The 12,233-nt window shown below is 33.3% G+C and overlaps 1 protein-coding gene across 2 annotated transcripts in view; it reads left to right on the forward strand.

Annotated features, from left to right (window-relative positions):
- The window catches only part of LOC118195999 (uncharacterized), a 69,663-nt gene that overhangs the window by 56,940 nt on the left and 490 nt on the right, over positions 1–12,233 (forward strand). For both annotated transcript variants that reach the window (XM_035367355.2, XM_035367356.2), the window contains 3 exons: positions 2,434–2,796; positions 7,230–7,412; positions 7,597–7,875. In XM_035367355.2, the coding sequence (XP_035223246.1) occupies positions 2,434–2,796; positions 7,230–7,412; positions 7,597–7,875 (825 nt within the window). The remainder of the gene's footprint in view (positions 1–2,433; positions 2,797–7,229; positions 7,413–7,596; positions 7,876–12,233) is intronic.

Consider the following 12,233-nt stretch of genomic DNA (forward strand, 5'->3'; position numbering starts at 1 on the left):
TTTTAGAAAAACTAAAAGACTTTTAATGTGATATCCTAAGGGTTAAGTTTGAACAAGAAGCAAAAGTATTCTGTTTGACCAGAAATTATACACGCAGAAAAAAAAGAGCTTTATAACTCATTTACTGAACTTAATCAGTTCACATAACGTTTTGTTATTAATGAATTACTGAGCGATTATCTTATGAAAATATTTTATCAGAAATCTTCAGCATAATGTTTCTCACTTTCAGCAGGTTAAAACGGGTAAAATGAAATAATGAAAACAGCATTTAAATGTAAGAACTAATTACTAACTAAGATGCTTATTTGCGCAGATGTAATTCAAATATCAGATATGTATTATCTTCAAAAATATTTTGATACACTGCAGAAAACGGCTTAAAGAATAACGTCATTTTTTTAATATAAGGGGCTTGTTCATATTTTACAATTTATTTCTACCACTGTAATTTTATATTTCATTCATTTGCAAAATATCTTATTTTTTTATTTTGCTTATTTGCGATATATCTGACACATACAAAAATGTATGTATGTAACAAATATTGTTTACACCTTATTATTTGTTCTCCATGATTGTCGATGAATAAGAAAAATAACAATCTAGACATGTGGTGCATTGCGTAAGTATTACGATAAAATAAAACAGAATATTAAAACGAGAAATAGAAGACTGAAAAATTTCCTTGTTACATTTTTTTTATACTGATAAGTTCCTTTCCCCAGAAAATGCTTAATAATGTCATTCACTTTTTAATTCTCATGATAGTTTTCAATATAACCGAGCTAGAATAAGCAAGGTGATTGTAACTAAAGTCCCGATTTCAGAATGTTGTAAAGTAAGAGTCACTGATTAGAATGACCTGAAATACTGAATATACGTGAAGCAATAGATCATTTTGCTCCAAAGAAGAAAAACTTTATAAATGCGTTGATAGATGTCACCGTACTTTTCAGTCGAGAATCTTGGTAACCATAGGAGACGAAAATCAGCTAAGAGAAGATGACAATTTCATTAGCAATTCATGATTTAAGAATTCGTGAAAATATCCCGAAACTAAAGTCATGAAATAAGCATCTATGTCTGATGCCAAAAATGTTCAGTATGCTGCTTACTGTATTCTGGTTCCGGTCGAAAACACAAAACAGCACTATCCACAACACATTGGAGTATATGAATAGTGATGTCGTGTATACGCTGAGTAATGTTTACCTTCAAATCAGCAAATTTCGTAGTTCAGCTACTATTCACAACTTTTTTAAGTACTCCCAAAGCCAGAAATAGTAAATGTTACGGTCACTTACTATTTCTGAATGTGGTTGTCAGGCTACTGGAAAATGACAACAGATAATCCTGTCATTTTCGAAATGCATCCTTTGTATTGGTATTCCTCAACAATCGCTTTACTGGTGCTGAAATTCGTACTTTTATTTATTGTCAACACCCATAAGCCTTGTCTAACTCAAACTAATCATATGGCCATGCATTGTCCTTCTTTCATCCAAACAAGAATTCGTAGAACAAAAGCTCTTGCCCTACGATTTCTTGTTTGGATGAAAGAAGTCACTAGAACACAGCTTCTGAATATGTGCAACTTGATGTGGATAGCATTGCAAGATATTTAATAAATTTTTACGAACCGTGCCGATAGGCAAGTCTAATGGTCAGACAATACTCCATAACACTAGCGCTTCTATCACTAATTTTCTTCCTGCAGTGGTATAGCCACAGATGTCGAAGGATTTGCTTTCTTCTTTCTACAATATTTCAGTTCTAACCAACGATTATATTTTTATTTTTTTTAAATCCGAGAAATAACTTACATAGAACGTTTGCAAATATTTGACCAGGTTTTAAAGTCTCTGATGTCCGAAACTTGCTAAAAGCAATTAACGCATAGTCATAATTTTGAAAAAGAAGCTTGATCTGCAGATTTGGATCCGTCAGTGATTGAGTCATGATGACATTATTCTGCGTCATGAGTCAGACACAAAATTATGGGATTTCAACAAGTGGTAATTAATTTTACCCGAGACCTAGCTGTTAATTTTTTTCCCTCTTCACCAAGCAAATTTACCGTATTTGACGAGTACAGTTTTCTCTACCGCTGCATTAAGGAAGTACTTTTTTTTGTTTTTCCAAACGCAATTTAATTTCTTTACCCATATTTAGATCAAGTTTCAGCTTATTCCGACCCTCAGTTCTTAATTTACAGCATTTTGATATCGTAATTTTAATCGTAATCACCCTGTATATTATTTAAAAAATAATCGAGTTTTCAATTTTTATCATATTTTGGTGTTCTAATGTCTAAATGCAGAATGGTATAAGCATGCTGCTAGCCCTTCACTTATTACGGCGTTATGCTATTATTTCGCAATTTTTCTACTTTTATTTACTCAAAATGGAATTTCTCATTTTTGGCAACAGCGTGTCCAACTGAAATACCAGATATCGAAGGAAACTGCACCTGCGAATCTTGCTTCTTACCAGACCCAACGGACTGCTCTGCATATTACTTCTGCAGCGACAGACATCTTACAAAAGGCTACTGTCCATACGGTATGCTATTTGACAAAATATCCACTCAGTGCGAAAATGAGGATGAAGTAGATTGTGAAGCTACTGGAGACCCCGCAATGTGCCCGGAACCTTTTGGCATCTTTCCTTATCCTGGAGACTGTAAAAAATTTCTGTACTGCGAAAATTCTGTAGCCCATGTAAGGAAATGTGATCCCGAATTAGAGTTCGATCCTGAAAACAAAGTGTGTTCCACTCCAAAAGGATACTGCGGTATGTCTTTTATTTTAACATGTGCTAGTGTTATTTTTAATCTGTCATTTTAGTAACATCATGCCTATTCAGAGTGCAGTTATATACGTATGTCTTACTTTAGTTTTGAACTCAGAATGTTCTAATCGCTGTAGCAATATAATGCTCGAGCTTGTCTCTCCGTAACATTTACTCAGAGGGAACAGTAGTTAGTAATCCTGACTGCTGTACCAAAGGGGCGACACTCAAATCACGGAGAAGGCACGGACATATAATCCTATTGTATCTGTGCGGCAAAAGATCATTCAAAATGCCGGCAAGCAGAAATTCTCTTGAGATGTTGGTGATAGGGAAAGACACCTGGAGGATCGGACCACTCCCCGGGTTATTCTCCCTCGGAATACCGTCCGGGGTAGAAGCTTGGTAGTGAGCGAGGCCTGGCGATGCCTAATATGCCTAGATGGATGCAGAGCGGCTGGTCTTCCTTTAGCCTGTACTTGCCTCTTAATTAACAAACGCTGTCTTTTAAACCATTGCACCTGAATCTACGCTTCACTAATTATATAGTTATGAGTATATGTACTTATTTTATGCTTGTTACTTACAACAGAATTTTCTTGATGATAAAAGTGAAGCACAAAGAACTGTAACTTAGTATTGATCAAGAAATGTAACTCGATATTTAAAAGCAATGAAAATGTTATCTTTCTAATTATTTGTATTTCGTTTACTTCCATATGCGATCCATTGCTTCATTTTTCCTAAATTATATAAATAGGTTATCAAGATGATAGGGAAAACCGATATCTCTGTGTGAATAAATATTATGATTTCAGAGCTTACGCATTATTCACATTTACATTGCAACTTAAATTCGATACGGAGGAAATGGTGTATCACCAGGGCGCCTGGGTTAGACAAGAACCCTACCCCTTGTAGAACATTAAGCTATTGCGAATAATGTCAAAGATAACTTAAACATAAACATAATAGTACATATTTACGTGAAATGATTATAATTAATTTTTTAAATAATTTTAAAGTAGTTCTTACACTAAAAGAAATTAGACATTAATCATAAGAAAATGGAGTGTACCAAAAATCAAAAATTCAGAGAAATACCAAAAAATAGCAATCTGGGAATAGCTGAGAAAGGAAAAGAGCTGGTGATAAACCTGTAAAGACACTTGGCATCTGAACACGACAAACAGACATATAGCAAGCGTGAAACTTACGGTGCTTTGAGAGGAATAAATATATACAGCATACAATAACAGGGCACATATTCATAGACAGAGAATATAAGAAAATATGATCAATATAATAACATTACTACATGAGACCATCGGTCTATAACTATTATACACATATTGATATAAACAAAATTAGGAAGTGTAAACAAAATCACAAACAGAGAGAAAAAAAAGGAGAAATACGATCAATGTAATATAATTACTGAGCTTGGCCAACTGCCAATTATTACTATATATATATATATATGAAGTGAACAAAATGTCAGGGCATGTAATAAAAGTGATTTTCCGATGTTTTTTCGGAACTAAATACATTTTTGAATATATTAAACAATATGAGCATCTTGTCGATGGCATACTCAGCAACTTGTAGCTCTGGCATCCTATCAGTGATTTGTTTGATAAATTTTGTAAACGAGAAACCCTTAAAAATGTCAACAGCAAGTTCTTTTAAGGAACTTAAAAATGTCTATGAATGCATTAAAACTTGCATTTTTTGTTCTGTCCTTAGTACTTTTCATATTATTAGCATGTCTGTTTTCATCAATCTTAACATTAGCGACAACAGTTTTACTTTTGGCAGCGTTAGCGTAGCTAACACCTGGAATTACAGGTTTATTAAGAGTGTTGTTTACATTAGAATTGGCAGAAACAGTACCATTTTTAACATCGTCAGAATTCAATTTTTGTGACTTAGGAAACCGAGGACACCCATAAAAATTCGCCGTGTATTACAACTTAAATTATGCTTAAGTATGCATTATTATTATTTTGCAATCCATATTTGCATTTCACATGGTAATGGAATTTTTCTCACATTTTAATTACAAAGCTAAATTTTTGTAATCTTCCAAGGATTTTATTTGTAATTTCAGTTTAGAAACATTTGTTAATTTGTAATCATTATCGTATCACATATTCTGTAGACCTTTTTTGGTATTTGTTAAAAGATTTTATTCATTTGCTTTATGATATTTTGTGTTTAATCTTTCTGTCTTTTAAAAATAATTAAATTCATAAGCATCTTCATGAAGTTTTCGTCAGCTTTGCTATTTTCAGTACATGCTGAAGTGCACTAATTTACTTCTCTTACATTTTAATTTCATAATTGTGTTAAATATACATGCAAGAGGGTTTTACGTTGTCAAAGATTTAGATTGCTTAAAAATTAAGTATATCGAGATGGATTATGCAAACACGATCACCCTCGATCTTTTGCATCAAAGAAGAAATGACGAAGTTCTGACAAATTTCTACAGTGGTTAACTTTTCAAAGACATCGAGATATCGATATACGTTCGTCTTCATATTTACTAAAAACAGAAATTTAGCAGAGGCATCTTGTAGGGTTTTTCTTAATTTGCATAACACATTTATTTTAAGTTTTCCTGTTCTCAACTTCTCAAACTTCCCCTCACATTCTCTGGCTAGGATGTAAATTTAAAGTTAAATGAAATGCTATTTAAACGGGTGATTATCTCAGTTTATTCAGAGCGTGATTCGCTAGCCTAGCGCACGTTTCTTTGTTATTTCGCGGTCACGCTAATAAGCCTCTTGGCCATTTCAGTTTCGTATCACGCCGGTTAGATTTCTGTGAGTCCATCTCGTAGGAGTAATTTTGAAGTGCGTTCTTGCACTTGTTTATTTTTTTAGATTTTTTTTTATTTGTATTGTAGTTTACGTTTAGTTACCGCCGCAAGTGAACGGTTTTTTGTAACGCCGAAGTCCGTGCTGTCTGTTAATTTAGTTTGAGTTAATAAAGGGTTATTTTGCACCTTCCTTCTGTGATGCTATTTAATTCACGCCTGTGCGAGAATTCGCCAGGTTCAATGTAGGATCTAAGTTAGTGTATGTGGACAAGTAGAGATAGGTCTTACAATCTAAAACACTTCAAACAATCGTTTTTACTTTCAATCGCTATGAATCAGCCGCATACAGTGGGAAAGGATTTGAGATTAAGGATCATTTGATCATTGAAACTCAGATGGTAAGAGGACTTTAATGACCAAAATAATATTTCATATATGAGGGCGCTATTCACATTAATCTCGGTAATTAATGTTACTCATCTGTTCCATGAATGGTAACAGCAACCTAATTAAACACACATGGTGTACACACATGCATTTCGTAAATATATTTTTACAAATCTCTTTTCAAAAATAATTCCGCTACAATCAGATTAAAAGATCCCTTTAAATACTTCACAAAATGTTCTGTCGCAGACTGTATTGCAGTTTTCTATTTTTTTCTTTATATTACTCCCTCCGTATCGAAATGATTGTGCTATTTGTATTAATTATTTGTATCGAAATGATTGCTCCATTTTAATAAATAATGTTTTTTCCTGCTCTGTCACTAATTTGAAGCCGTAAATATAATTTAATAAGTACATACAATTATATCAGTACAATAACTATTTATTTAATCGTTATATTTTATTTATTACATGTTATTTAATAGTTTAAATCAGTTATTGTTTCATAGGCCGCATTAATGGATTCTTCGGCACAAGTAATGAATTTCGGAAGCGTGTTCCGAAGCATTGCCTTAATGAATTCCAAAGAACCGTCCTTTTTCAAGTGTGGCAGAGTATGATTATTTCACCCACCAATCTGCTTCGAAGTCAAAAAATGATAGTTTAATTTTTCGATTTTTAATGTGTTCAATAACATATAAATAATTTGAGTAAGTTGGTCTATGTTGGTAGGAGCAATCTGATGTTGTAATGCTTGTATGACATTAAAGAATTCTAAATCCAAGTCAGAGCTCTTGGTAGGTTGGTATATTTTGGAAACAGTTTTGGCCGACACATCATGACTTTTACCGATAGTGCTATAACGCCATGCTTAGGTCTTTTACTTTTAACGTTTCTCAGTAGCTCTTGTGGAATCACATTTCTTTCTTCAAACCACAAACTTCATTTCTTTTCCACAGCTTTATAACATAGAATGAAAACAGATCTACATATATTGCCAAAATTCTATTTTACGAAAGTAGAAGGTAATGTATTCGAAGCCACTCTTCCCGTTCGTTTCTATTTCCTTAATCCGATATAAATTTATAAATCTGACAATCATTTCTACGCGAAAGGAATATTATATTACAAATTGAATTACATTATAAGTGTTATTTATATATTAAGCCCAAAGTATCATTTTGAATTTTATGTTGACTTAGTTACTATTATTTTTATCTCAGGTTCTGTAACCATTGATCCTCACTGTAAGCGACCAACTGGTCTGTTTCCCTATGCTGGGAACTGTAGTTTATTTTACCAGTGTGAAAATGGTGTAAGCTATTTGAAAGCATGCAACTCACCTCTCTTATTTAATCCTCAAAAGGAAGTCTGTGATTGGCCTGAAAATGTTGAATGCGGAAAAGGTATAAAAATAGTTTCTCGATTTAAATAGTTTGATTTAAATGTTTTATGTCAAATTACTACAGAATAAATTTAGAGTTTTTATCCAGTACATTAACTTATTCGTATTCGGATCAAGAGTGCTGTATGGATATTTCTCGTAATTTAAACATTTATGGCTTCAAAGTAGTTCTCTTTACTTTGCAGTCAAGTCTACAACTTTGCCAACAAGTTCTACTGGCTCCGAACAGACAAATGCGTCAACATCAACGCTGGAACCCATTTCCACCAGTCTGCCATTAAGTTGTCATACAGTCCCTGGCATTATTTGTCCTTGTGCCTGTAGAGTGCCCACTTATGATGATTGCAGCTCATTTTATCAGTGTCAAGATGATGGGACGGCATGCAAGAAATATTGTCCTGATGGTTTGTATTTCAATAAACGAGAAATGGTTTGCGATCTGCCGAACAATGTCGAATGTAGAGGTAAGACGAATATTAAACTAAACTATTGTATTTTTACTAATTCAGAAGACAAACAACAAAAATCAGCGTTATATTTACAAAATTTCCACAGGACTGGTTTCGATGGTTTTACCGAACCACCATCCTCAGCTGGAAAACCGCAAATGAAATGATTGCGGTTTTCCAGCTGAGGATGGTGGTTCGGTAAAACCATCGAAACCAGTCCTGTGGAAATTTTGTAAATATAACGTTGATTTTTGTTGTTTGTCTTCTGAATTAGTATTTATTCGGCGTTATTGTGTCCTAATTATTGTATTTTTATTTGTAAATTATTAAATTAAACAATATGAAGAATGTTTGTTAACGAAGATTAAGTTTCGTAAAAAATGAATATATTTAGGAAAAAAATAAAATGCATTTAAGAATTAAGCAAAATCAATCTTTAAAGAAGAATTTTTTTACAAAATCTTTGATGTAATGCATGTTCCGTCATCAGCAATTACTGAAGAGATAAAACAGCTCATAAAATTATTTTATTCTTGATATTATTTAAGTGGAACAAAAATATTCCAGTGTAAATTTTAAAAGTATACCTAAAATAAAAAAATTTAAGTTAGCGAATATTTTGAATAAAATTTGCTCGATTTCAAAGAAGTGTCAGATCACCTTTGAAATCGACAGAATTTTACACAAAATTTGCTTTGGTTTCCTCTTGAGCTTTTTCCTAACTCTTAATATCAGTCTCAGAAAATTAAAATGGGGTAGCATAGGTATTTTGTAATTTTCTTTATATGTATGAAGATCGAATTAAAGATGATTCTAAATAGATTTCTAGAAAGCAGGTGTATAATATTTACATACAGAACATTCTAAAAAGGGGCTACAGATTTATTTCTTTAAATATCGATTCTAAACCATGGGTAAAATGTTCAACTATTCGATACTATTTCAGTAACGGTAAAAGAAGGGTTTTGTAAACGTAGAATTAAAGCTTTTATATAACCCCGTTTAGTGCTTAATACACTCGATGAAACAGCTCACTTCGCAAAGTAAAACTAGTAAAATGTTAAATGAAACCTTCAGATTTTATGAGGAAAGTTTACCGATACATTACAAAATGAGTTTAATAGCGTACATTAACCAGAGCTTACAGCTAAGGAAAACCGATCAACTTTTGATGAGATTTAGAGAGAAATAACAAAACTAATGTTTCTCATTTTTATGATTAACTATTCTGTGTAGGTTAAAGAGCACTCCTTATTAACTTTATAGCATGAAACTTAATAGTTAATAAGTTAATAATTAATAGTTTCATGTTATAAAGTTAAAATTATTAACTTTATAACATGAAACTATTAATTTCTAATATCTTTCAAAATTTTGTAGACAGAGATATGAATTTTTTTAATTTAATTCATAAATTTGCAATTCACATTTTAATAATAGTATAGTTGTCTTGATACAGGTTATGAAGAAGGAAATTAAACTTCACATTTAGAAAGCCCTCTTATCTTTGGTACTCAAAGTGCTATTAAAGAAGCTTTCATCTTATTTTGAAAACTTGAGCCTCTATCTTATTTGGACTTGACCTTACTTGCAACTGGGCGAACACGTTTAGAATCAGTACTTAAAGAAATAAAACCTAGAGTCACATTTTTTTAACACCCTGCATGTTATCGGGTTATTCAAACTATTCCCCAATACTAAAAGTTAGTATCTGTTCATTCATTTAATTTTATAATGTAATAATTATTTACAATTTTATTACATTAACTTGACTTGAAAATCTATCAATTTTTTACGTTGTTCAGCAAACGGAAAGTCTTGAGTTTTACAAGTAAAATATTTCTCGTTAGAAATCTTAAGAAATGCTTTCTTGGCACAATTTGTTACATTTAAATATAGATTTTTAAGTATTCTACGATATAGAAGTAAGGTTTAATAACAGAAAGGAGTTTAGATGCTCTTGATTAAAATGTTTTGCAGTCAGCAACATTTTACTTCAGTTATCAGCCTTTTGCTAACTGCTAACTGAAGGAATTAGGTTTCTTACATCAAAATCAAGCAAGATAATCGGGCATTTTCAGTTACTGTACACGTTTTAGAGTACTCTTAGTTCAGTATGGAAAGGTCTATATTAAAATATATAAATATTAATTTGCATGCAGTAATTACATACACTATAAGAAAGCCTAAACGAATGTATATTATTCACTAGGCAATAGCTCTCGTTAAGTATTGAAGTGTTTGATGGAAATGGCAGAAAATACGTATGGAAAAGCAGTATCCCATTTAATAAAATAATTTGAATTTATTTGAAATTACTCTGCTGGAAAATGAAATCCCGCACCAAGAAAGAGTTCTGCTATATAAGCGAAATTTGAGAGCCGTGTTTGTGCATCTGAAAGGTAAATCCTATTCGGATTTCGCGCTGGAAGAATAAATGTGGGTCTAGTAGTGTTACTATGAAAATGCAAATTATGTCTACTTTAAATATGTGACGTCAACTTCGTGTACTTTGTTTGTCTTCCGAATTGGGCACTGTGAGAAAGATCTGAGTCAAGAAATTTTTAAAGTGATTAAGACAGTATCAGCGGCTTACTGAGTTTGAACAAGGCCATGTAAATGGCTACGAAAAGGCAGATTTTTCTTTTCGCGACATTGCAGAAAGACTTATCTGGGTTCTATCCGCTGTGCATGCGTCCTGGCAGCAGAGGATACAGAAAGATACTGTTTCGAAAAAATCAGACACCTGTGCCACCAGTCAGAGGTGGTCACACCTATGCCACCAGTCAGAGGAAAGCACCTGCAGCAGATATTCAAGCTTTTGCTGGCACTACAGGAAAACAGCGATCTGTAACAAATCATTTACCTGAGAACAACTCAGAGCCAGACGCTCTGTAGCGGCTCGAAATCACTGTGACCTGTGACTTCGATGGTACCAAGCTAGAGCTGATTGGAGACCGAAGTGGAGATTTGTTGCGTTCTTAGAGTACATCCGTGTCTGTCTTGATCCCAGTGGTAACCATATGTTAGTTAGAAGAGTCTCTTCGCCGAAGAGATTGGAATCAAGCTGTCTGAGGAGTAAACACGTTGGACCACTCCAGGAATTATGGTCTGGGGAGCATTTTCCTATGAAAGCGGGAGGACGCTTGTAGTTATACCTTACACCTTAACAGTAGCAAATCTGTATATCAGACAAGTGACTGCATCAGTTGTGCTGCCATTCTTGAGAAATGTTCCAGAAGGCATTTCCCAACGAGATAACTCTTGTCTCCGTACCGCTGCTATCATTGCATGTACTCTACAGAGTGTTAACATGTTGTCTTGGTCGCCAGATTACCCGAAATTTCTCCCATTTAGCAACTATAGAATATGATTTGATGAAACTCTAATGGCATCTACAACCACCACAGACCTCTGCTGATTTCACTGATCAGTCGCAACTGACATGGACACAAAATGACATACGACACCCTATGTCACAAAATGACATAGGACACCTGTACCACACAATTCATACGCATTCGTATAATTGCATTCAACATCGGGGTGACTACAGCAGTTATTAAATGTATTTGAAATGGCTGTTCTCGAGCATATTTTAACCTGTAACCTTGAAACATTAACAAATAAATATGCTACCTAGACAAATGCCTTGCCTACATTTCATTCGTCTAAAGATATTCTTTCTTGGTGCTGGGATTTTATGGACCATCAGTGTTCAGTGTACTTATTTGCAGAAAACAACAAGTATCATGTAAAAATTTTGGATACATCTCATTTTCTCACTAATCCAATATATGGAAAAAGTAATAACATAATAATTTTTTATTGTTCTTCATTTAAAGAACAGTAACTGATACAAATACGAAAATAATTGCTACAAATATTTCCTACCGTACTTTTGTCGACAGGTGAAGTAAAGTCCTAAATGATGTTAAATTCCTAATGAAACTAATAGCACCTAAGCTATACTTTCATGTTCAAAATGTTCGATGAAAATGCTTCTAGGGCAGTTCTCATTTAAATGCAACAAATAATTACCTAGAAGCGTTCGAAACAGTATTAATAGGTGCAAACACATTTATTTCGGCTCCCGAAAAGTTCCTAAAAGCACTGAAAAAATAAATCTTTTGGTATATGACACTGGCCTTCACGTAGTTTTCGGTTGCTTTAATTTTCGAAAATGCTGACCCCGCAAAGCCACCTTTATAAGATAGAATAGCGAAGCCAAGGGAGAAGAATGTGCAAAATAAGGTTGTTGACACATGGGCAATAATCTGTTTCTGATCAAAGAAAACTATGCTTCTTTTCTAAATAGCCTTTTGCTCAAAATGTGATACCACGTGATAATTACATACTTCGAATGCAAAAAT

The sequence above is a fragment of the Stegodyphus dumicola genome, chromosome 5 (assembly GCF_044657685.1).
Source record: "Stegodyphus dumicola isolate Sdum_Otavi_A_Nest chromosome 5, ASM4465768v1".
Taxonomy (NCBI): Eukaryota; Metazoa; Arthropoda; class Arachnida; order Araneae; family Eresidae; genus Stegodyphus; species Stegodyphus dumicola.